Here is a 25,320-nt window from a genome sequence, read left to right on the forward strand (position 1 = left end):
CTTGCTTGGCACTGTCTGGATGCACAAACCCAACACCTCCTTCCTTAGTGGGTGTCAACAATCTCACCATATACATAGATCAAAGTTAAGGTAAAACTCACAGCAAGTCAAAGACGACACCTTCTGGGGTGCAGACCGGGTAGACAAAGGGCTGAAGAGAAAGACTGAAAAAGAAGTCATTCCTGGTCAGCTGCTAGACACACAGATTTCACCATGGGCTGGCCAGTCACCCTAGTACTCACCTTTGGCTTCCCTTCTTCAATCATTCCTCTAACAGTTCCAGGCTTCTCTGCATAGTCTGCACTGGTGGTCAACACCAGAAGTGACCCTGATGCCCCATCCCTCCAAAGCTTGCAGCATAAACCATTAAGTACAAGGCACGGGTCCCAGGAGGTGCCACAGGGCCTTAGAATCACAATAACCAGGTTTTCTCACAACCTCTGTATGTCTATAATATTTTTGTTATCAAAACTGGTCTCTGGGGGCTAGAGTTGTGGCTCAATGGTAGAGTGCTTGCCTGGCATGTGTGAGGCACTGTGTTCAATTCTGGGAGGGAGGGAGGGAGGGAGGAAGGAAAAATAAATATAAATATTAAAAAAAAAAAAAAAAAGCTGGTCCCTGGAGGTAGCCTTGGGGAGGCAGGACCAGGATTCACTCTCCAAAACTTCATGCAGCAGACAGGCCAAACTTTTATACTGAAAGCTATCCTCCCAAATCCTGTGAGGGTATGATGGGGCTACTATGGTCTGGGGTGCCCTGTCTTCCCCTGACCACAGAGTGTGTACATAGTCCCTCACATTTCCAAGGAGCTGCCATATGACTAAGTGAATACCTAAGTCCCTAGGAGCTCTCAAGAAGTTCTCATACATGGATATGGGGATAAACATCTGAAGAGGCCCTGACCAAGAGCCATTTTCCCCTCATGGAGTCTGCTGAAGAAAAGCAGAACCTGGGCTGGGGATGTGGCTCAAGCGGTAGCGCGCTCGCCTGGCATGCGTGCGGCCTGGGTTCAATCCTCAGCACCACATACAAACAAAGATGTTGTGTCTGCCGAAAACTAAAAAAATAAATATTAAAATTCTCAAAAAAAAAAAAAGAAAAGCAGAACCTACCTTGTGAACTGCCTACACAATACTCTTTTTCTTGCATGGATTTCTGCAATAGCCATTCAGAGACCTAGCTGCCCTGAATTCTGTTTATACATTTTTCACCTATGAGTTTAGTCAGCACAGGTCAGGGCTTAAGACTTAGATAGCCTGGCAACACTGTGACTTCGACCCTCCTAAGCTCTGACCAGGATTGGCCTGGGGACCTCCCAGAATGCTATTCAAGGGAACCCTAGATGAGCAACCTGGCCACCTCCGTCTCTGGCCCCACCTTCAATGCTAACTATAGCAGTAATGGTAGTGCTATTGGTAAGTATCCAGAGCTGGAGCCAAAACCAAAGCAAGCTCCAAATGCCATGATGATGAACATGTAACTGACTGCTCCCCAATAAGACCTTAAGGGTCATTTGCTCAAAGCACTTTTTTTTTTTTTTAGTTGTAGATAGACACATTTCCTTTATTTATTTTTTTTCATTTTTATTTATTTTTAATTTTTTTAATTGTACTTGGACACAATATCTTTATTTATTTTTATGTGGTGTTGAGGATTGAACCCAATGACTCACATGTGTGAGGCGGGCGCTCTACCAATGAGCTACAGCCCCAGCCCTTATTTTTTTATTTTATTTTATTTTTTGAATCTTTTTTTTTTTTTTAAAGAGAGAGAGAGAGAGAGAGAGAGAGAGAGAGAATTTTAATATTTATTTATTTTTTAGTTCTCGGCAGACACAACATCTTTGTTGGTATGTGGTGCTGAGGATCGAACCCCGGCCGCACGCATGCCAGGCGAGCACGCTACCACTTGAGCCACATCCCCAGGCCTTATTTTTTTATTTTTATGTGGTGCTCTACCACTGAGCCACAACCCTAGGCCCTCACAGCACATTTTTACTCCTAACCCAAGGTAATTAAAAAATAATTGAAACTAAGATCAATGATCTCTTGAAGGAACTTGAATCAAGAATGATTCATTTCCATCACATCAATTAATATCCAATGTGAAGACCACATTCTTACAGACTGATTACAGATTCTACTATGGGGAGGGAAGAAACACTAGCCATTGAGGCTGCACCTCACAGAGCAGGTGCTGCTAAAGAGGAATAGTCCCCACTAACCACTGTATAGGTGGATCCTCAAGGTCCTGGGCAAATGCAGGGAGGCCCGGATGTTGGGCTGAAGTAACTAGGCCCTCAGGTCTCCCTGCACCATGGATTCCTCTGCCCATTCCTCACTGCACTGTGGTATCTGGATGACCTCCCTCAACTGGGGTGCCAGCATCACCAGGGCAGCTTTGTTGGCTCTCAAGGGTCATCCTGACCTTCAGAATCAGAATTTGGGGATAAGGAAGATGCTGTGAATACAAGCATCCAGGGCAGAAGTGACCATGGCTCAGGCTGTGCAAACCTCAGGCCTTAGGACCACCAGACCTGCCCACTCTCCTAACACCCCCTCACCCTGGAAGGGGCAATGTAAGGGGTTCATCAGTCGAAGCCCTGATTCTCCAACAGGCCCCCCACTTCTGTTCATAACCAGACCAATCTGGCTGGAAGCAGCATTTAGGTGGCTCTGCTTCTGGGTTTCTTCTCATCCGCACCAGTGCCTGGGTTCACATATAAGTAGGGAAAGGCCTCATGATAACATTACTCTTGCTACTGCTGATGCTGCAATTACTTAATTTCTCTAACAAGAGTAAAGTGTTACAAGTGTGGGCCTGAGGTCAGACCACTGAGATCAAGACTCAGTGACCAATCTTTCCAGATGTGATACGTGACCCAGGTGCTTCAGTCTTCTAAGCATCAGTTCTCTCAACTGTAAAATGGGCTTAACAACAAGGCTTACTATCCTGGAAGGTAAGAATGAGGTAAAAAAGACAAAGTCTGTAAATACAGACACAATAAATAAAAATATACACTACCTATCATCATGATTAGGTCCACTGCCTCCCATTTCAGGGAAAATCCAGGTAGAAGAATATAAATGATCCCTACCTACTCCTTCAGATTCACTACCAGATAGTACATAATGAGCATCCCTAATCTGAAAATAAAATCCAAAATGCTCCAAAATCCCAAAACTTTGGAGTGTCACATCAGTGCTCAAAAAGTTTAGGATTTTGGAACATTTTGGACTTCAGATTTTAAGATTAGAGATGTTTAAGTGGTAAAGTCTATGAAAATATTCCAAAATCTGAAAAACTCAAATCTGAAACACATCTATCTGGTCCCAAATATTTCAGAAAAAGGAGGTCCAACCATATATCAGAGAACCACAGGGAAAGATAAACATTCAGAACCCTTACCTGCAGTGGTCAAAAGGTAATCGACGAAAATTTGTTTGTGGGATATCTGTTTAAAATGAAATTAAAAACACTAAACTTATTTGTAAAATATTTCATCTATGTGCACCTAACAACAATTCAATTACATTTTATAAAAAAGTTAATGCAAATTACCTAGTACAGCAGTTGCTATGGATTTAAAGTTTTCTGTTTGTCTGTTTTGGTGCCGGGGACTGAACCGAGAGCCTCAAGCATGCTAAGCAGGCTCTACCATTGAGTTACACTTCAAAACACATGGGGTACACCAAAAAGAACTTAGAGGAAGCCTGGCACAGTGGTGCATGCCTGTAATCCCAGACATGCAGGAGGCTGAGGCAAGAAAATCGCAAGTTCAAAGCCAGCCTCAGAAACTTAGTGAGGCCCCAAGCAATTTGGCAAAACCCTGTCTCAAAATAAAAACCAAAATGTTATTTTAATCTATGTTTTGAAAAATCCCCACCAAGATAAAACATGTTCTCCTATGCTGATTATATTTCCTCTTTTGTGGATTATGTCCTCACTCCAGTTGTCTATTATAATATCTGTGTTCTTGTTAACTGTTCATTTTTACAGCTCACAGTAGAAGAAGACATCATTCCTTAATACCACCCCATCAACCATGGAAAACAGAAGAATTTTATGCTTTACCTGGCTTCTTGCCACCATAGAAGTGAGTGTATTCAGCACAGGTAATGTACCTGAAGAAGAGAGAAAATGTTACTATCTCCCCTTTATAAAGATGACAGAATCTGTGAAGTAAGTAACTGATCTTCATAGAGATGACAGAGTCTATGAAGTAAGTAACTGATGATGTAATTGTGGCTTATTCAGCAAATGCTTATTAAAATACCTGCTAAATGTCAGGCACATAGTGATAAACAAAGCAGGCAGAAGGATACTGAGACAAGTAAATAAAAACCAACAGTCCTTCTTTGCTCTGAAAGAAAAAAACTGAATTTATGAGAAGAGCTGACATGAAGGAGCTGGGCACATGAAGATCTGGAGAAGAGCTTGGTAGGCATAATATGTATGAAGGCTTAACGGTTGGGTTTGTACCAAAAACAAGACATAACCGAATAATAATAGGAAACAGATGAAGATAAAGACATGGGCAATGACCAATCACTGGAGCTACACAGGCCATGGTAAAGACTCTGGATTTGCCCTAAGTGGGAAGGGAAGCTATTGGAGGGTTGTGAATAGGGCCCTGACATGATTTAACATATGTCTCAAAGCACCAGTCTGGCTGCCGTGTGTAGGAAAACAACTGAAAAGGTATCAGAACAAGAGGTGACCACAAAAGTCCAAGAAGTTGGATATACCAACTTCACCTACGGAGGACTGGTGGACAAGGTGGAAAGTGGTCAGTTCCTGAAAGAGCCAGGACTTCCTGATGGACAGGAATAATGAAAGGCATCAAGGCCAACAACCAAACCTCTGACCTGAGCAGATGCTTCTAATGGGACCATGCCCTGAAAAACCCATCCTGAGTTGAAAACATCCTAAGCTAAAAATGCATTTGATAACCTAACTTATTGGTCATGACAGATTAGCCTAGTCCACTTTAAACATACTCAGGACACATACATTAGCCCACCACACAGCAAAAATATCTAATAAAATGCTTATTTTAGGGCCTGGGATATAGTTCAGTGATAGAAGCCCTCGTAGGAGGCCTGAGATCAACCCCCAGCAACATACACAAACATCAAAAAGAGTGTTAAATATCTCACATAATGTAAACCCCCAGTACCCCAAAAAAAAAAAAAAAGTCAAACATCAAAGTATGGTTTCTATTGAATGCACATTGTTTCACACCATCATAAAGTTGAAAAATTGTTAAGTCAACTCACAGAAGGTTGGGGACCATCTATAGTGATATAACCACTGAAATAGGGAGGAGGGAGGAGGTCAGGGTAAAAAGATGAAAATCAAAAGTTTTGTTTAGGATGTGTTATAATTTATATCTGGAATATCCCTCAAAGGCTCACATGCTGAAAGGCTGGTCCTTAATGTAGCAATGTTCACAAGTAGAGCTTTTGGGAAGTGATCAGATCATGAAGGCTCTGATCTCACCAATGTATTAATCAACTAACTGGTTCATAATTGAATGTACTATTGGGAGGGGGTAGAAACTGTAGGAGGTGAGGCCTAGTGAAAAAAGTAGGTCACTAGGGGCATGTCCTGGAAGAGCATATGTTGTCCTTGGACCACTCCTTGATCTGTGCTTCCCAGTTGCCATGAGGACAGCAGCTCTGATCCACCATGATATTTTGCCTCATCACAGGTCTAAAAGCAATAGAGTCAGTTGACCATAGACTGAAACTATGAGCCAAAATAAACCTTCCCTACTTTAGTTCTCAGGGATATTGTCATAGTGACAGAACAATAATAATACAGAGAATATTAACTTTCAGGTAGTACCATGTACTGGTAATCCCTGCTACTCAGGAGGCTAGCTAAAACAAGAGGATGAAGAGTTCCAGGCCAGCCTTGGTAAAATGCTTATATAAAAATATATATATACAGTAAAACATATACAGTATACAGTAAAATGCTTATCAAAAAAAAAAAAAAAAAAGGAAAGAAAAAGAAACTCCCAGACATCTACCAGTTCTTCTTCACAGGAAGATGTCAAGTAAATAGCTCACTATGGAAAGATAAAGAAATCAACTTTGGCTGGGCCAGCTACACATGCCTGTAATCCCAGCAGCTTGGGAGGCTGAGGCAAGAGAGTTTAGAGCCAGCCTCAGCAATTTAAGGAGGCCCTGTACTCCTTAGTGAGCCCCTGTCTCTAAATAAAATACAAAAACCTGGGATGCGGCTCAGTGGTTAAGCACCCCTGGGTTCTATCACTGGTACCAAAAAAAAAAAAAAAAAAAATCAATCAACTTCAACTTATGGATGACTGGGAAAGATCACTCACAGACAAAATAATGGGGAAGAAATCTATGAGGTCTGAGAGAAGAGGAGGAAGGCCCAGGAAAGGAAACTAAGAGAGAGGACACTGAAGTAGATGGAAAACAAAGCACGTGGGATTCAAGACACTGAAGAAGGATTTCAGGAAGGAGTAATTATCGTGTTTTAGGCTACTGAGAACACCAGATTTGGCAACAAAGACAACGGTATCTTCACAAGGGCTGTTCTGGGTGCAAAAGTCTGACTGAGGTGGTTTCAAGATGCAGCAGAAAACAGCAAGGAGACACAAGACTTTCACTTGTTAGGAACAGAATCAAAGAAACATGGTGGTAGCTGGAGGAAAGGGAGGGACACGGTTGGCTTGTTTTTATTTTTTTCTGGTACCGAATTGAACCCAGGACCCCTTATTTATGAGCTACATCCCCAGCCCTTTTTATTTTGAGAAAGGGTTTAATTCAGCCTCGAAAAATTACCGAGGTAGGCTTTTAACTTGCGATCTTCCTGCCTCAATCTCCCGAGTCGCCGGGATTACAGGCGTGCGCCTCTGCGCCCGGCTGGCTTGTCTTAAACTACAGACTAGAGATGTGTAGGCTAAGTGTGAACCAGCATCCAGGGAGACTGAAGATGCAGGAGAGACTACTAACTAATGCAAGAGCAAAGCTCATAATGGATGGCCGGGGCGGTCCCAGGCAAATTCTGAGAAGTAAAGGAGACGGTTCAAATTGAGCGCCGAGGGCAGTGTAAGGGTCGCGCTCAAGAGACCATATCAGGGCTTAATCCAAGCAAACCGTGGTGGTTGGAGGCTGCCTGGAGAAGGGGGTGGGAATTTCCGGAAGTGACAATTTGGAATGGCCTCTCGACGAACTCTGAGAAACAGCAGCGGCGCTAAGTCAGGCAGGGGATTGAACAGAGCGTGGCGCCAATCCCAGCTGAGACTCAACTTACATCTTGTCCTTCTGGTGCTGTCGTTTCCCCATGGCAGCGGCAGCAGCAGCAGAAACAGCTAAAGCGAAAAAGTGACCGCCTACCACTGAGATCCCCAAGCCTCCTCGGAGTTTCCTCACCACTTCCGGGTCTTGCAGACCCGCCCCGGAAGCGGCCTCTCGGCTTGCTGGGTAGTAAGGTTCTTGGGCACCCCAGTGGTTAGGCTGGAACAGGGCGCGGCCAGTCTGAACGCGGGGGTTCTGGCCTTTAATCTCTCAGAATCCCATCTTCTTGGGAACCTCTGAAGAGCCTTCTCACCTGCCCAGACAAAACTCAATGTCGTCTCTGCTCAAGCCCAACCTAAATTCTCTGGTCTTTGAAAAAGTCTGGTGTCATGTTGGCGGGTGGGGATTGAGACCGAGACCGACAAAGACGGGACGGGGATTGAATTTAAGGACTCTTTACCACTGAGCTGCAATCCTAGCCCTTTTTATTTTTACTTTGACGCAGGGTCTTCCTAGGTTAGGCAGGCTGGCCTCCAATTTGAATAATCTTCCTTCAGCCTCCCGAGTCGAGGGATTACAGAGGAGTGCCCTCATGCTTGACGAGACTGAAGTCATTTAAATCCCACTAGCCTCCTCTCCACTTCTATTTGCCTTCCAGGCGGAGGCCTACAATACTATGACTATACTGTGAGAAATAAAGCCTAGTGGTTTATTTTCATAATATAGTGTTCAGCCTTAATTGGATCTAATTGTAGCCCTTCCCTTTTGCCCGCCCTAATTCTTTAATTAGCCTATCAAGTACATTGTAACCCCGAACTCTTCCAATCAGAGTTAAGGACAGCGCTTTGATAGGTTAGCCATTTAAACCAGTGGGACTGCACAACTCCTAGGGAGCCCACCACAAGGAAGGCATCTCCATGGGAACTTTATTCATTCCACAAGTCATGGTTTGTAGGAAAGAAGTTACGGACTCCTCTTGTGGAGCACGGACTCTGCACTGCCAGGGTCATTCTCTGAGTCGTCTTTGGGTCTGGGAACAGGCTGGAACTTGAGTAGGACAGGCGGGGTGAAGATGGAAGCCTTCACAGCAGGGGATGGAGTCTCATCACTGTTGAGAGCGCCACTACAGGCTGAGGTCCTGCATGGGAGACATCCAACATATGCCCATGAGGTATGACACCAGCACACAGAACTGCCAAAGGTACACGTGACAATATCCTAAGCTGCAGGATGGCTCCCAATACTACTTTGAGAATGTTGGTTGCAGCAATGTTTGTGACTTTAAAGAACCAATCTAAATGTCCAGGAGAGAACAGCTAATTGAATCATGGTATAGCCAGGCTGTGAAGTTTTCTGATCTGTTTAAAGGAATGAAGGAGATAGCCAACAAATAAAAACATCCCAATTGTTTATTAATGGGAAAAAAAAAGTTGAAAAGTACACACAATATGACCCTACTTGGGTTAAAAATTAACTAGTGTGTTGGAACCACCATTTGACCCAGCTATCCTACTCCTCAGTTTATACCCATAGGACTTAAAAACAGCATACTACAGTGACACAGCCACACCAATGTTTATAGCAGCACAATTCACAATAGCTAAATTGTGGAACCAACCTAGATGTCCTTCAATAGATGAATGGATAAAGAAATTCTGGTGTATATATATACAAGGGAATATTACTCAGCATTAAAAGAGAATAAAATCATGGCATTTGCAGGTAAATAATGGTGTTGGAGAATATCATGCTAAGTGAAGTATGCCAAACCCAAACCCAAATGCCAAATGTTTTCTCTGATATGTGGATGCTGATCCATAATGGGGGTGGGGGGAAGCATGGGCGGAATGGAGGAACTTTGGATAGAGCAAAGGGGAAGGAGAGGAAGGGAGGTGTCATGAGGGTGGGAAAGATGGTGGAATGAGATGGACATCATTACCCTAAGTACATGTATTCTCTTACAAATGGTGTGACTCTATTTTGTGTACAACCAGAGAAATAAAAAATTGTGCTCTGTATGTGTACTATGAATTGAAATACATTCTTCTGTCATGTATAACAAATTAGAAAAATAAATTTAAAAGAATTAACTAGTCTATTTGTGTGTGAAGACACAAAATGTTTGGAATGGCACATTAAAAAAACTTCTTAGCAGTGGTATCTTATATGTATTTTCTGTGTGAACTTTTCTCCATGGAATATGTTCTGGCTTTTATTTTTTTTCCATTTTATTGATTGATTGATTGTACCAGGGATTGAACGGAGGGGTACTTAACCATTGAGCCACATTCCCAGCCCTTTTATGTGTTTATTTAGAGACACGGTCTGCTGAGTTGCTTAGGGCCTCACTTAATTGATGAGGCTGGCTTTGAACTCATGATCCTCCTACCTGGTTCCCAAGCCACTGGGATTACAGGCGTGTGCCATTGCACCCAGCTTTTTATACTTATTGTTTTAGGTACTAGGAATTGAATCCAGGGCCTTCCATATGCTAGGCAAGCACTCTACCACTGAGCTACACCTTTACCCCTTAAATTTTAAAAAACCAATTAAAAATAACCCATATTTTGGTGATGACACTGTAGTATCATAACTCACTCAGAAAGTAAGATGTACCAAGAGCCTAGAAGACAGCCACATCAGTGCAATATTTCCACACACAAAAACAGTTGAGTAGGGCTGGGGATGTGGCTCAAGCGGTAGCGCGCTCGTCTGGCATGCGTGCGGCCCGGGTTCGATCCTAAGCACCACATACCAACAAAGATGTTGTGTCCGCCGAGAACTAAAAAATAAAACATTAAAAATTCTCTCTCTCTCTCTCTCTCTCTCTCCCCTCTCTCACTCTCTCTTAAAAAAAAAAAAAAAAAAACAGTTGAGTAAATGATGTTCTGATGTTCTATTCATACCATGGAGTATTTTGCATTATTATTGGTGAACCTAAAGATATTTTTAATGTTGTGGGAAGAAACTAATATGCTAATATTGTCTACAGAACTGCCTAACAGAACACTCCCAATCTCAGTTATACAGAAAACGATAACATGTGCACATATACACATGTCCATGAAAAGACGCCTTGACTAAAACAGAAATATAATGGTTGTTATTTCTGGAGTTAGGAATAGGAGGGGATCTGGTGAGTCTTTTCTGTGTGGGTTTCATATTGTCTGCAAGTAAACCTATTGCCTTTAGATTCTAAAAACAGATAGCTTTCTTATTAATTTCCATACCCTTTCCCTTGTAACTATATTTTAGGGGGTTCATCTGAAATTCAGAAACAGCTTGGTATATAACAACTTTAATGCCAGCCCTGAATACACTAGTGGAAAACTAGAAGTTAGTCTTGTATCTCCCAGTGGAATTAAATAGTGAAGGTACTACATACACTGGATGGCTATTGCCCCAATCAATGATGCTTGTGTTTAAAACAGTCCAGAAGGGGCTGGAGTTGTGGCTCAGTGAGTGGTAAAGCACCTGCCTGGCATGTGTGAGGCCCTGGGTTCGATCCTCAGCACTGCATATAAATAAATAAAATAAAAGATCCTTTTACAACTAAAAAAAATAATAAAACAGTCCAGAAGCATTCAACTGCCAGGATTGTAACATATTAAGTGACAGAGGCAAGATTTTTTTTAAAATGAATCACATATAGATAAAACTATGCCTAGAAAAGACTAGAAAAGATGATCATAGTCCTGCTCTGTGACTTCACTCTGAAGACCTAATGATGGTCAGTGCTTCATTTTGAAATTTTGTTTTGTAACACTGCAAAAAACCCTTCTGTCACCCAGCAGTCACCTTCACATCCTTCCCCCAACTTGTCTATTTCTTCCATTTAACTATAATTCATGAATATACAGAAACATGTTTAATCATATTTATAATTTTAACAGCTATATAACATTCCATAGTTATATAAATACATATTTGAGCTATTTCCATATGTCCTCTTTTTAACTGATGTTGACACAAATATTTTTAAACAAATGGCTTTTTTCTTTTCTATTTTATTTCCCTGGAAGAAGTTTCCAGGATTGAAAATACTGGGTGAAAGAGTTCAGGAATTTCTGTTTTCTGATTATGTTTTGAAAAGACTTTCTTTCAAGAGAACTAAGCCTAGCCAGGTACAGGGGCACACACCTGTAATTCCAGCTACTGGCAAGTTTGAGGCTAGTATGGACAACTTAATGAGACCCTGTCTCAAAAAAATAAAAAGGGCTGGGGGTATAGCTCAGTGGTATAGTGCACCTGGGTTCAATCCCCAGTACTTCCCCCCAAAATTGTATTTATACATATTGGGCTGTCTCCCCAGCCCCCCTACCCATAATGGGGATTGAACCCAGAGGGGCTTAACCATTGAGCCACATCCCTTGTCCCCCCCCTCTTTTTTTTTTTTTTTTTTTTTAATTTGAGACAGGGTCTTGATAAGTTCTTAAGGTGGTTTTGAACTTGGGAGCCTCTTGTCTCGGCCTCCCAAATTGCTGGGATTGCAGGCATGTGCCACCACACCCAGCAACAACCCAATATTTAGAAATGGGCAAAGAATCTTAATAAACACTTCTCCAAAGATATACAAATAACCAGTAAGTACAGGAAAATGCCTCAACAACATTAGTCATCAGGGAGATGCAAATCAAATCCACAGTGAGAAACACTTCACCTCATACCTATTGAGATAGTTGTATTAAAAAAGACAATTAAGTTGTGTTGCATGATATATAGTAGGCATCTATAGTCCCAGCTACTTAAGAGGCTAACTTGGGAGGACTGCTTGAGCTCAGGAGTTCAAGACCAGCCTGGGCAACATAGGGAGACTCCATCTTTAAGAAAGAAAGAAAGAAAACGTAACAATAAATATTGGGCAAGAGGTGGAGAAATTGGAAACTTCATATATTGCTAGTGGGATTATAAAATGAGGCAGCCACTATGGAAAAAGTTTTGTTGGCCCAGCAATCCCACTCCTAGGAGTATACCCAAAAAAACTGAAAACTATGCCCTCATGAAAATTTGTACACAAATGTTTGTAACATCATTGTTTCCAGCAGTCAAAAATGTTAAAAAGTCTAATTCCTATCAACTGATGAATGGCTCAATAATAATACAATGGAACATTGTTCAATCATTAAAAGAAGGTATTAACATTGCTACAACAGTCACACCATGAAAACATTATACTGAGTGGAAGCATCCAGATACAAAAGGCCATATATATGATTCCATTGATATGAAATATCCAGATCTACACAGAAGTAGATTAGTATTTGCTTATAGCTGGTAGGTAGAGAACTGGGGGTGGCATCTTAGGAGTGCTGTAATTTCCCCTGCAACATGAACATGAATATTCATATACAAGTGTCTGCTGAGTCCCTGTTTTCCATTCTTTGAGATATATACATATATATAGAAGTGGAATTGCTGGGTCACATGGGAACTCTGTTTAACATTTTGAAGAACTGCTGAACTGATTTTCACAGTAGTTACACTGTTTTACATTATCACCAACCACATGTGGGTTCCAATTTCTCCACATCCTCTCTTCAATACTTGCTAATGTTTTGGGTTTTTATTTTGCTTTTAAATTATAGCTATTTTAGTCTATGTAATATGTTATCTTGTGCGGTTTATTTCATTTTTATTTAGTCTCAGGAATTGAACCCAGAGGTGCTCAACCACTGAGACACATCCTTAGACCTTTTTGAGACAGGATCTCACTAGGATGCTTACAATCTAAGTTGGTGAGGCTGGCTTTGAACTTGCAATCCTCCCGCCTCAGCCTCCCAAGTTGCTGAGATTACAGGCATGTGCCATCGCACTGGCATTTTGTGGCTTTGAATTGCATTTTCCTAATAACTAACGTTATTGAATATCTTTTCCTGTCTATTGGTCATATATCTTCTTGTGTATATCTTCTTTGGAATATCTAATCAAATCTTGTGCCCATCTTCATTGGTTTGCTTTCTTTTGCAGGGGATGCTTTTTCATTGTTGAAATGATTTGCAAATACTACCTCCCATTGTAGATGTGTTTTATTTTGTGCAAGTTTGTGTGTTACGGGGAAACGAATGTAGAGGCACTCTACCACTGAGTTACATCCCCAGCCCTTTTTAAATTTTATTTTGAAACGGGCTCACTAAATTGCTAATATGAGCCTTGAACTTGCAATCCTCTTGTGACTTGCTGGGATTATAGGTGTGCACCACGGTGCCCAGCATGGATCATCTTTTCACATTCTCTTTCTGAGCTACATCTCCAGCCCTTTTTAACTTGAGTCAGGGTCTCATTAAGTTGTTTAAAGCCTTGCTTAGTTGCTGGGGCCAGCTTTGAACTTGTGATCCTCCTGTCTCAGCCTGAGTCATAGGGATCACAGATGTGCACCACCACACGAGCTTTTCTTTTTCTTTTCTTTTTAAGATGGAGTCTTGCTATGCTGTTCAGGTGGCCTTAAGTGATTCTCCTGCCTTACCTTTCCAAGTAGCTGGGATTACAGGCATGTATTACCATTTGGTGCTGGGGACTGAACCCAAGGCCTCACCCATGCTAGGCAGGCACTCCATTCCAGCCCCTCACTCTCTTCTTTCATAGCTGAGGAAAATGTTTTAAAATTGATGGTGATGCTTACACAACTATAAAATACAAAAAACCATTTAATTAAACAATAATTGTGGCTTGTATTGTATGCTATATGTGTTATCTGAGAAAAGGGGTTAAAAAGAGACTGGAGAACCAGGCACAGTGGGTCACACCTGTAATCCCAGTGCTCAGGAGCCTGAGGCAGGAGGATTACGAGTTCAAAGACAGCCTCAGCAACTGTGAGGTACCAAGCAACTCAGTGAGATCCTGTCTCTAAGTAAAATACAAAGTAGGGTTGGGTTGGGGATGTGGCTCAGTGGTCAAGTGCCCCTGAGTTCAATCCTTAGTACCCAAAATAAAAGGGACTTGGGGTGGGTGGGGGGTGGGCTAAGGTTATGGCTCAGTGGTAGAGCGCTTGCCTAGCATGTGTGAGGCACTGGATTCAATTCTTAGCATTGCATATAAATAAATGAATAAAATTAAGGTCCATCGACATCTAAAAAAAATATTAAAAAATAAAAAAGGGACCAGGCCTCAGGTGTGGTGGCACAGCCCTATAATCCCTGCTACTGGGGAGGCTAAGGTAGGAGGATCACAAGTTCAAAGCCAGCCTCAGCAAATTAGTCTTAAAATAAAAAATAAAAGGGGCTGGGGATGTGGCTCAGTTCAATCCGCAAAGTTCAATCCCTGGTATCCGCCCCCCCCAAAAAAAGAACTAAGCTTATGTGGTAATATTTTCATAAGCTTAGTTCTTTTTTTAAACAAGGTTTTAGAAAGAGTTTCTTTCTATGTGGTAATATTTTCATAGAAAGAAACTCTTTCTAAAACCTTGTTTATACAGTCTTCTCTTCATTTTTTTATTTTTATTTTTTATTTTTACTGGTGATTGAACTCAGGGGTAATTTACCACTGAGCAACATCAACATCCCCAGTCCTTTTTCTATTTCTTATATTATTTTCAGATAGGGTCACCCTAAGTTGCTGAGGTTCTTGCTAAGTTACTGAGGTTGGCCTCAAACTTGCAATCCTCCTGCCTCAGTCTTCCCAGTTGCTGGGATTTCAGGGGTATGCCAACATACCCAGCTACTTTGGGCTTTTTTTTTTCTTTTTTGTAGTTGGACACAATACCTTTATTTTATTTATTTATTTTCATGTGGTGCTGAGGATCAAACCCAGGGCCTCACATGTGTTGGCGAGCACTCTACCACTGAGCCACAACCTCAGCCCCTATCTTGGGCTTTTCAATAGCTATATAAACACTCACCCCAGCAATCTCTGCATTTATATTTTTCATTACAAAAGCAGCCAAAAGTACTTTTAAAGATTTACTTATTATTTGGGGTTCTCTTAGGTAAACTCTCTGTGAGAAACTATGTGATTTTCTTACATATAAATCACAGGATTTGGGATGTAGTTCTGTGATCCAGTGCTTGCCTAGCATCCATGAGTCCCTGGGTTTGACCCCCAGCAGAACCAGCACCACCACCACAACATATCCATGGAAACTGGGTGCAGTGTCACATTCTTGTAGACCCAGCTACTTAAGTGGGTGAGGTGGAAGGATTGCTTGAGCCCAGGAATTTAAGGCCAGTCGGGCAACAAAGCACATTTTTTTAAAAGTGGCTGGGTACAGTGGCGTACACTTGTAATCCCATTGGCTTGGGAGGCTGAAACAGGAGACAACAAGGCACTAAGCAACTCAATGAGACCCTGCCTCCAAATAAAATACAAAATAGGTCTGGGGATGTGGCTCAGTGGTTGAATACCCCTGAGTTCAATCCCTAGTACCAAAAAAAAAAAAAAAAAAAAAAGTCATCTGAACTCATTCATTGCTAGTAAGAATGCAAAATGGTTCATTTGCTTTGGAAGGCAGTTTGGTAGTCTCTTGCAAAACTAAACACACTCTTAGTACATGATCTAGCAATCATGCTCCTTGATATTTATTAAAGTTGAAAATTATGTTCACATAAAAACTTGCACTTGGATATTTATAGCAAATTGCCAAAAATTATATGCAACCAAAATGTCTTTAAGGAAACAAACAGGTAAATAAAATGTGATACACCCAGGCAAAGGAGAATTTTTCAGAGATAAAGCAACAATGAGAAGTAATCACATGATGAAAAGACATGGAAAATGTTCAAGGCCCACTGCACACACACACACACACACCCCAAAAGACATGGGAAACTTAAATGCATATTATCAAGCATAAGATGCCAATCAGAAAATGCTCTGTTACTGTATGACACCAACTATATAATGTTCTAGAAAAGGCAAAACTAGGGAGACAGTAAAAAGATCAGTGGTTTTCAGGAGTTGGGGGAGAGGAAGGAATGAATAGGCTGAGCACAAAGGATTTTCTGGACAGTGAAACTGCTCTACATGATACCACAGTGAAGGATTCATGTCATTAATATTTTGTCTAAACTCATAGAAAGCACAACAGCAAAAGTGAACTCTAAAGTAAACTAGAAGGTCTGAGTATTAATGATCTGTCAATGTAGGTTCATCAAATGCAACAAATGTACCTCTCTGGTACAGTATGTGGATAGTGGGGAAGACTGCATTTGTGGAGGTAAGAATCTCTGTACTTATTGGTTAATTTTGCTGTGAGCTGAAAACAGGTCTAAAAACTAAAAGCTAGTGTTTTTTTGTTTTTTTTTTTAAAGTCACACAATGAAGCAGTCAGTCTAAATTACACTGAGGGCTGGATATGTTGGCTCCTGCCTATAATTCCATCAACTTGGGAAGCTGAGGCAGAAGAATTCCAAGGTTAAGGCCAGTCTTAACAACTTAGCAAGGCCTAAGCAACCTAGTAAGACTGTCTCAAAATAAAAAATATACAGGGCTAGGGATGTTGCTCAGTGGTTAAGTACTCTGGGTTCAATCCCAGTACCAACAACAATAATTATAATAATAAATTACGGGCTGGGGATGTGGCTCAAGCGGTAGCGCGCTCATCTGGCATGCGCGAGGCCCAGGTTCGATCCTCAGCACCACATACAAACAAAGATGTTGTGTCCACTGAAAAAACTAAAAAATAAATATTATAAAAAAAAATAATAATAATAAATTACACATGGGCTGGGGTTGTGGCTCAATGGCAGAGTGCTTACCTCACACATGTGAGGCACTGCGTTCAATCCTTAGCACCACATAAAAATAAACAAACAATGGGCTGGGCTTGTGACTCAGTGGTAGAATGTTTGCCTTGCATGTGTGAGGCAATGGGTTTGATTCTCAGCACCACATATAAATAAATAAAGGTCCATCAAAAACTAAAAAATATATTTTTAAATAAATAATAAACAGGGGCTGGGATTGTGGCTCAGTGTTAGAGCGCTCACCTAGCCTAGCACATGCAGGGCGCTGGGTTTGATCCTCAGTACCACATAAAAATAAAAAAAATAAAGGTATTGTGTCCAACTACAATTAAAAAAACAAAAATATTAAAAAATAAATAAATACATAAAATGTATTGTGTCCATGTATAATAAAAAAAATAATAATAGGGCTGGGGTTGTGGCTCAGTGGTAGAGCGCTTGCCTAGCATGTGTGAGGCGCTGGGTTCAATTCTCAGCACCACATAAAAATAAAGGTATATTGATGACTAAAATAATAATAATAATAATAATAATAATAATAATAATAAATTACACTTGGGAAATACTTAACATTGCAAGTAGAAAAAGCAGGTGATTTAAAAAACCTACATTCAGTGAACCTGTGCTTTGCAAAACACATATATAGAGCATGGGAGGAATAGACGAATCTATATAGGGCAGAGGGGTGGGAGGGGAAGGGAGACGGCAAGGGGTTAGCAATGAATGTGGAATGTGATGGACATCATTATCCAAAGTACATGTATGAAGACATGAATTGGTGGGAATATACTTTATATACAAACAGAGATATGAAAAATTGTATGTGTCCATATGTATAATAAGAATTGTGATGCATTACATTGTCATGTATTTAAAAAAAACCACATATATAACAATCATATGGCTGCCTCGTTTGGCAGCATCATTCCTTTTCTGTTGGGACTTCAGGTGGTTTGTAACTAATTTCTCAAAATTACAAAAACTAGGAAGGAATCATGACTTTTCTGGCAGCTCTTACTTATGATTTCTTTTTCCAGAAATGGAAATCATAAGATTTATTTGGCCAGGCACAGTGGCACATGCATGAAATCCCAGCTACAGGGGAGGGTGAACAGGAGGACTGCAAGTTTGAGGCCAGTCTTGGCAACTGAACAAGACCTTGTCTCAAAAAAAAAGGGCTGGAGATATAGTTCAGTGGTAACACTCCCCTAGGTTCAATCCCCATTAATACCCCCCCCACACACACACTCTATCTATCTATCTATCTATCTATCTATCTATCTATCTATGTATGATTTTTTGCATAATACTATAATGTCTGTTAGAGGCGAAGGGTGGATATACTGGGGCTGGGGCACAGCTAGAATTTATCTGGCCCAGAGAGGCACAGAGACCTGCTTACCAGGGGAAGCCAGGGCAGTGAAGCTTATGAGCACTGTTTCCAGCCAAGTATGAGAAATGGAAGCCTCCGGGATTGAGAACCAAGGGGGTCAGATCAACCATGTGGCTGAAAAACAGGGCAGAGATGGGATTTCAGGCCTGGACCCCTCCCCAGCCTCAACGTGCTGATCTGTGACACAGGCTTGAGAGTCTCATACAGAGTCTAGACTCCTCTGGGAAATGAGGACATTAATCACTGAAGACCATGGTGAGAATTAAGTGGAAAAAACAAACAAACAAACAAAAAACAACCAAGTTTGGTTCCCCAAATGCCTCCCACAAATGCTCCTTTTTCATTTCCCTAAGCCCAAAGTAAATTCCCTCCACCTCTTTGGGTTTGAGGACAAGCCATTCCAGTTTAATTTCACTTCAGACCTTGAAATGTTCAATTTCTCCATCTGCAGAAAACAAAGGAAATCTCAGGACAACTGTAGGGATCTCAGCATGCAGAAAAACAATCCTTATCAAATAACTAGAACTATGTGACTTTCATTCATTCAGCAGATATATCAATACCCACCTTGACTTGGCAATTTAGGGATACAAGGAAGAGTATGGGGAGGGACTGGCAGCTGACTGAGGAGATCCTAATTCAGCTTAGGGGATTTAAAGGGCTGCCTGGAGGAGGAAGGACCTGAAGTGAGATACACAGGATAAACTGGAGCCTGGAATTCAGGCAACATGGGGACAACACTCATGTGAAGAGGTAGTATGAGGTTAAAGATGTGGGAGAGGCCTATGGTTTTCCACCTGTCCTTTGGGAACCCCAGGATCCTGTGAAGGGCAGCTGGGGTTGCCTTGCTCACCTGAGGTCAAGAAGGTGGAGCTCTGTGCCTTTGACCTCCACCAGGACCCCTCAACCAGAGCAGCCCCCTTTTATCTGCTTCATCCACTACTGTTCTACCCAAGACCTTGACTGCAAAGAGGGTTCTGCAGATATCTGAGAGCCATGGCTATGGGCCTGGGAGAGCAGTAGATTGTTCTGAGCAGGGGGACAGAGACTGCCCCTCCCAGGACAGCCTGGAGTGGTGGACACTCCCACTGACCGACTTGCTGGGCAGCGGAGAGAAAGGGCCAAAGACCCTGGGCATAGTATATACAGGGGGTGATGGGGCCAGTACAGAGGCCATGGTGGTAGCAGGTGGTGGCAGCGGGGTTGGTGGCAGGCATGGGGAGGTTGACCGGTCCCGTAAGAGGATGGGTTCTGGTTTCTTCAGTTTGGGCTTCCTTTTCCTCTTCTTGGCATCTGTGACAAAAGGTGCCAATGAGTACCTACCCCAAGGCCAGACCAGGGTAGAGTAGAGGCCAAAAACAATGGTGCAGGGTCTTCACACCATTCCCCCAGCAAGGAAGAGAAGGTACCAGGGACATACCTAGGGCCACCATGACAGGCAATAATATGCACCATCTGACTAACCCCACACCCTCATGGAGAAAGAGTACATGGTCTTTATCTTATAGGTGAAATCAGAGCCTATGTTTGATAAAGCACAGGCAGGATCCACAACTGGGTTGTCTGACTTCAAGGGCAGAATTTCATGAGAAGTAATGCCAGAGAGGTGGGCTTGGCCTGTACAGGTGAGCCTGCCATCTACCTCCCAAGCATTGTGGAAAGCTGTCTGCCAACACCTGCGGGAGTATCTAGACCCCATTTTGAGCCCATACCAACACCCAGTCCCTGGGTCTGGGATGTAAAAGAAGAGTGCTTCCTTCACGTGGAAACCTACATTGAGGAGATCTTAGAGATGGGCTCAGGTAAGGCATCTTTGAGGGACAGGATCCTGGGCCAGCCTCCTTTCCTCTCTTTTAGGTTTTCCTACTGCATTCAACTAATCTGGCTACTTCTACTGTTTAAAGTTGGAGATGACCAAGAAAGTAGGTGTTTACAAGAGGCTCATATACCCCATCATATAGCCCATTACAGGTCTATGCCTGTAATACCAGCATTTTGGGAAGCTAGGACAGCAGGATTACAGATTGAAGGCCAGTCTTAGCAATTTAACAAGACTCGTCTCAAAATTAAAAATAAATAAATGAAAAGGGCTAGGGATGTAGATCAGTGGTACAATGCCACTGGATTCAATCCTAGTAACACACACACACACACACACATGCGCACACACACAAACACACACACACACACACACACACACACATACACACCTACAGAGGAAAAAAAAAAAAAGCTCATTTGCTGTCATAATAACTACCACCCAGCAATGGCCTAGAGGCTAAGAGCCTATGCTCCAGACCAACTAGAGTCAACTACAAATTCAGGCTCAGCTACTACCTACATGACCTTGCACATATCATACATGTCAGCTAACTTCCTTAAGTGTCTATTTCCTCTTCTATAAAACAAAGAAAAAGGACATTGAGGTTACTTGGGGAGGGGGCTATACATGTTATTGGTCTATCAAATGAATCAGTGATATGGAAGACTCACATGTAGCACCACACAGAAGTGGAAATCTCCAAGTGAGCCTTGTCTCCTGATGTGATGCTGAAGGAAGTTGCCTCACCCTAGGGTAGCAGATCTCCAAATACACCAAGTAACTCAACTGAATCTAGTCAAGGCTTTAGCCTATTTAAGGAATAAAGGCAGGCTGGGCACAGTGGCACATGTCTATAATCCCAGTCACTCAGGAGGCTGAGAGAGGAGAATCACAAGTTGGACTAGCCTCAGCAACTTAGTGAGACCCTGTCTCAAAATAAAAAGCAAAAAGGGGCTGGGGATGTAGCTCAGAGGTAAAGCACCCCTGAGTTAGATCTCCAGTACCAAAAAGAAAGAACAGAAAACAAGGTGAGTCACCAGAGGATGTCACAGTTCAAATCAATGACATGGAGGAAAGAAAAGTGGAACCATCTCCCCTTAAAGGGGATTTCAGCTAAACTGGTCATGGATGCTCATTTGCCTAAGGCAAGCCCAGTTTATCCCTGCCATCCTTGCGTGATCACAAATGTACCAATATGGACTCAAATTGTATAGTCATCCAGTGAAAAAGGAAGGTAAGGGCTGGGGTTGTGGCTTAGCGGTAGAGCCCTGGCTTAGCACCTGCAGGGCGCTGGGTTCAATCCTCAGCACCACATAAAAATAAAATATTGTGTCCAACTACAACTAAAAAATCAAATCAAATAAAAATTTTTAAAAAAGATAAAAAGACTCAATGCCTGATCACTTCTTGCCATTTTAGCTAAGATCAAGTGTAGAGGCCTAATGCCTGAAAATAATGTGTGGACCTCAATGGATCCTGACATGACAGACTGAGTGTATCACCAGGAAGATATGACTATATTTCAGCAAATATTGTGGGACTGTTGTGAGTTATGTCAGAAAATATCTTAAAAAAAAAAAAAAAACTAATATGCATGGACTGGTAATATAGCTCTGGGGTAGAACACTTGCCTAGCATGCATGACCCCTGGGTTCAATCCCCAGTACTGCAAACAATTAAAAAAAAAAAAAGTAATATAATAAAATAAAAAATAAAGATGCATACAGCTAAAGGGTACAGATCATTGATAGGTGCTTAGCATGAGCAAGGCCAGGGGTTCAATCTCTAACATAAATAAATTTAAAAATTAAATAAATAAAATTGAAATGCATTCTACAGTATTCAAGAAGTACAATGACAATAACTGAGATTTCATTTAAAATATTCCAGGAAAAGGCAAGGGGTGCAGGACTGGGGATATAGCTCAGTTGGCAGAGTGCTTGTCTTGCATGCAGAAGGCCCTCAATTCAATTCCCAGCACCATTAAAAAAAAAAAAAAAAAAGGCAATGGGTGCAGAAAGTAAAAGCATCATGTCAAGATGGGGACAGTAGGTGAGGCTAGTGACAGATACTAAGATGTTTACTGATGTCTCTAGTTTCATGTATATTTACTTTCTTTTTCCTTTTGGGGGTGGGGGCAGGGAATACTGGTGATTGAACCCAGAGGTTCTTTCCACTGAGCTACATCTCTAGCCCTTTATATTATTTTGAGATAGGATCTTATTAAGTTACTCAGGTTGGTCCTGACTTTATGATCCTCCTGCCTCAGCCTCCCAAGTCACTGGGATTACAAGGAGGCCCCACCATGGCCTGGCTATATTTACTTCCAGACACAGGGTCAGAGAAAAGTGGGTCCTGTATCAGATTTGATGGGTCAGACACTGCCAGCTACCCTTCACTCAACACTCCAAAAACACACTTCAGAGGCTCTTAGGCTAAGGAATGTGAGATAACTCGTTCAGGATCACAGCCAGGAAGAAGCAGAGCTGGTGAGTTGACTAACTAATCTAACTAGAAGCAGTGTTTCTCTCCCTGGATGGGGCCTGTACCACCCGCCTGCTCTCTTCCTGCTCTGGATAAAACCTGGTCCAAAAAAGGCAAATACAACAAGAGTGGGGATGGGCACCTCAAGTGGACCTGAGCTGGTCACCCAATTCTCCAGCATTGCTGAGGATGTAATGGGCATATGGAGATGTCTTGGGCTCAGATTCCCAGAGCTCACCCTGGGAGTACAGGTGCACTCGATGGATGCTCCTTTTCAACTGCTCCAGGCGCTGGTGCATCTCTAGGGTGCCCATGCTGTTACACTGGTTCAGTTCTCCCTGGACAGCACAGATGAACTTCGCCTACAACAGCGGGATAGGCAGGGGAGGAGGATACCAAGGAGTCATCTGCCCATTCCTCTCTTAAAGCTAGGTAGTCTTGATTTCTGGAAGACCCTCATAGCAACCCCAACTAAGCCCAACAGTGCCCTCCCAAACCCGTGGTACCCCACAAAGTCCCACCCTCCTCGGAGCTCCACCCTAAGGGGGAGCAGGCCAGGGTGGTCACCTCTCCCACCCTCCTGGTCCCCACCTCCTGCAGCCCGCACCCAGATAAAGGAAAGGAGCCCGCGCTGCTCGCATTCGGTCTGCTTGCCCTTGCGCACGACCCTCTCCGCCAGGGCTGGATTGCGGTCAAGAGTGCGGAAGAGGCGGCGCAGAGAGCGTTCTGTGTAGGTCGCTGCCTGTCTCTCAAAGTCCTCCTCCGAAATGAGCTGGCAAAAGGTCACACTCTGGGGAAATTCACTGTCAAACTCATCCAGGACCTCCATCCTAAACCGGCTGCTGGTGGTGGAGCCGAACTGCCTGGGAACTTAGCGGTTGTTGGGGCCAGGGCGGCCGCCTGGAGGCGAGGTGAGAGGACCCCTCCCTAGGACCAGGGCTGAGATCACCAAAGGCAGAGGGGTCCCCTTACGGGCCACACCCACTCTCCCCTCCAGCTGCGGTGCAAGTTCCCTGTTCCCTCTCTGACAGCCGCGGCCCCCTCCCCTGACCCACCCCCAATAAATCAGCGGGGAGGCAAGGGGAGGGGCCAAATCCCCTGTGACTGTCACACGTGACAATGCCTAACCCTCTGGGCATGCGCTGTCACATCTTCCACGTGGCCAAGGTAGCTGCGTGGTTAATAGTCCCATTCTGGGAGCTATCAGTCCTTTGATCTCCACTTGGTCCCTGCCCACCCAGAGGACATGGGCATCTCCCTAAATCTTGTCACTTCTTTAAGGCCCCAAACCCCTCTCCCAGCTTCCAGTCCCTTCTCTATCCCTGTGCTTCTTCACTTGGACAAGTACCCTGCCTGCTTCGCCTTCACAAAGGCAATGCCCATAGGATTTCACTCTGCCCCTGACTCCTCCAGCTTTGGATTTTTCATCCTATTCCTTTCCTGCCCTACTCTCCAGCATCACACACACACCTCCCGGATCTTACCCTCTTCAGGATCACTTTTTTGCTCTATCATTCTAGTTGCCTGCATTCTGGCCCCTTCTCGGTGTCTTTCCTCCTGACCCTCTGATGTATTTCCAAAGACCCTTTCTTCACCTTACAGTCTTTAACAGTTCTTGATGCTGTTCAAGAACCCAGAATTGACTTAACCCCAAACTTTGTCTCAGGCTCAACCTCCCTTGAATTCCAAACCCATATCCAAATGTCTGCTAGGGACAATTCTTGGGCATCTCACACGGAACACATCCAGATTGGCAAATAACTTCTTCCCCCTGAAACCTGCCTTTCTCCTCCCTCCCTTATCTGGGCAGTAGTTGACCTCACCATCCATTCCAGCCACTAAAGAGAGGTAGTGCCCTCCGGAAAACCCTTCCATCAGTCCTGAGATTCAATGGAGTATATCTGAGAATTCAAAACAGATTTGTCTCCTAACAGCCAAACCACCAGCCCTCTAATTCCAGCTCTCTCCAGCATAGGAGGTAGTAGGCATTTCCTCCAGCTTGTAGGTCAGAGAGCAAGATGGAGACAATCAAGGAGGAACAGGGTCTATTTTGTGCATCTTGCCTAATGGTTCAGGCAGAAACTCAGTCAGATATACCTGAATTTGAGTCTCTTTCCTGCTTCCTGCCCCCATGTGACTTACAAAATGAATATTTTTAAATATATGCCTATTTTCAAACAGGACAAGCACCCTTTGAAGTTCAAAAAGACCTTTGATTACTCCTACCACATTATGCCAATAACCATGCTTCACACTTTATTTTTGCTTGTTTGTTCATTTCTGGTGCTAGAGATAAAAACTAGAGCCTTGTGCACGCAAGGCACTATCACTGAGCTACATCCTTTTCCCTATTAGTGTTTTTAAAAAACATACTGGGTCCCTCCTCTGTGCCAGATATTACCAAGAAAGATTTCACAAATGAAAACAACATATGGGGGCTGGGGATGTGGCTCAAGCGGTAGCGCGCTGGCCTGGCATGCGTGCGGCCCGAGTTCGATCCTCAGCACCACATACAAACAAAGATATTGTGTCCTCCAAAAACTAAAAAATAAATTAAAAAAAAAAAAAGAAAACAACATATGGTCTCTGACTTCATAGGCTCCCAGGCCCCTATTAGGGACTTCAGCCACTGGAAAAAAATTGTGATCCAAAAGCATATTCCAGGGAAGG

General features: G+C 42.9%; 2 protein-coding genes across 3 annotated transcripts in view; both read right to left on the minus strand.

Moving 5' to 3' along the window:
* Ppil2 (peptidylprolyl isomerase like 2) overlaps positions 1-7,399 on the minus strand; it is a 31,965-nt gene extending 24,566 nt beyond the window's left edge. Inside the window, exons 1-4 of one of the 2 annotated variants that reach the window (XM_026401730.2) lie at positions 7,291-7,399; positions 4,075-4,124; positions 3,409-3,454; positions 102-164 (exon numbers count right to left, since the gene is read on the minus strand). In XM_026401730.2, coding sequence (XP_026257515.2) covers positions 102-164; positions 3,409-3,454; positions 4,075-4,124; positions 7,291-7,322 — 191 coding nt within the window. In that variant the 5' untranslated portion in view covers positions 7,323-7,399. The remainder of the gene's footprint in view (positions 1-101; positions 165-3,408; positions 3,455-4,074; positions 4,125-7,290) is intronic. The other variant, XM_026401731.2, reaches the window with a different exon arrangement.
* Positions 7,400-8,237: 838 nt separating this feature from the next.
* On the minus strand, positions 8,238-23,479 carry LOC113191818 (uncharacterized). The gene is made up of 6 exons (XM_026401677.2): positions 23,258-23,479; positions 22,889-23,012; positions 19,438-19,637; positions 18,719-18,789; positions 18,354-18,458; positions 8,238-8,412 (listed from the first exon to the last, which is right to left on the minus strand). Exons 1-6 carry the CDS (start codon positions 23,477-23,479, stop codon positions 8,238-8,240), a joined length of 897 nt encoding a protein of 298 aa, XP_026257462.1.
* Between the last annotated feature and the right edge of the window lie 1,841 nt (positions 23,480-25,320).

This window comes from Urocitellus parryii, chromosome 3 (genome assembly GCF_045843805.1).
Source record: "Urocitellus parryii isolate mUroPar1 chromosome 3, mUroPar1.hap1, whole genome shotgun sequence".
Lineage (NCBI taxonomy): Eukaryota > Metazoa > Chordata > Mammalia > Rodentia > Sciuridae > Urocitellus > Urocitellus parryii.

Excerpts from the sequence above, each read along its gene's own strand:
- LOC113191818 (XM_026401677.2), bottom strand. The coding sequence starts at position 23,479 with ATGGAGGTCCTGGATGAGTTTGACAGTGAATTTCCCCAGAGTGTGACC. Across the intron at positions 18,459-18,718 it reads TTGTCCTCAAACCCAAAGAG|CCACATGGTTGATCTGACCC; the intron begins GTGGAGGGAATT and ends CCTGTTTTTCAG. Across the intron at positions 8,413-18,353 it reads CACTGCCCTGGCTTCCCCTG|GACCTCAGCCTGTAGTGGCG; the intron begins GTAAGCAGGTCT and ends TCTCCCATGCAG.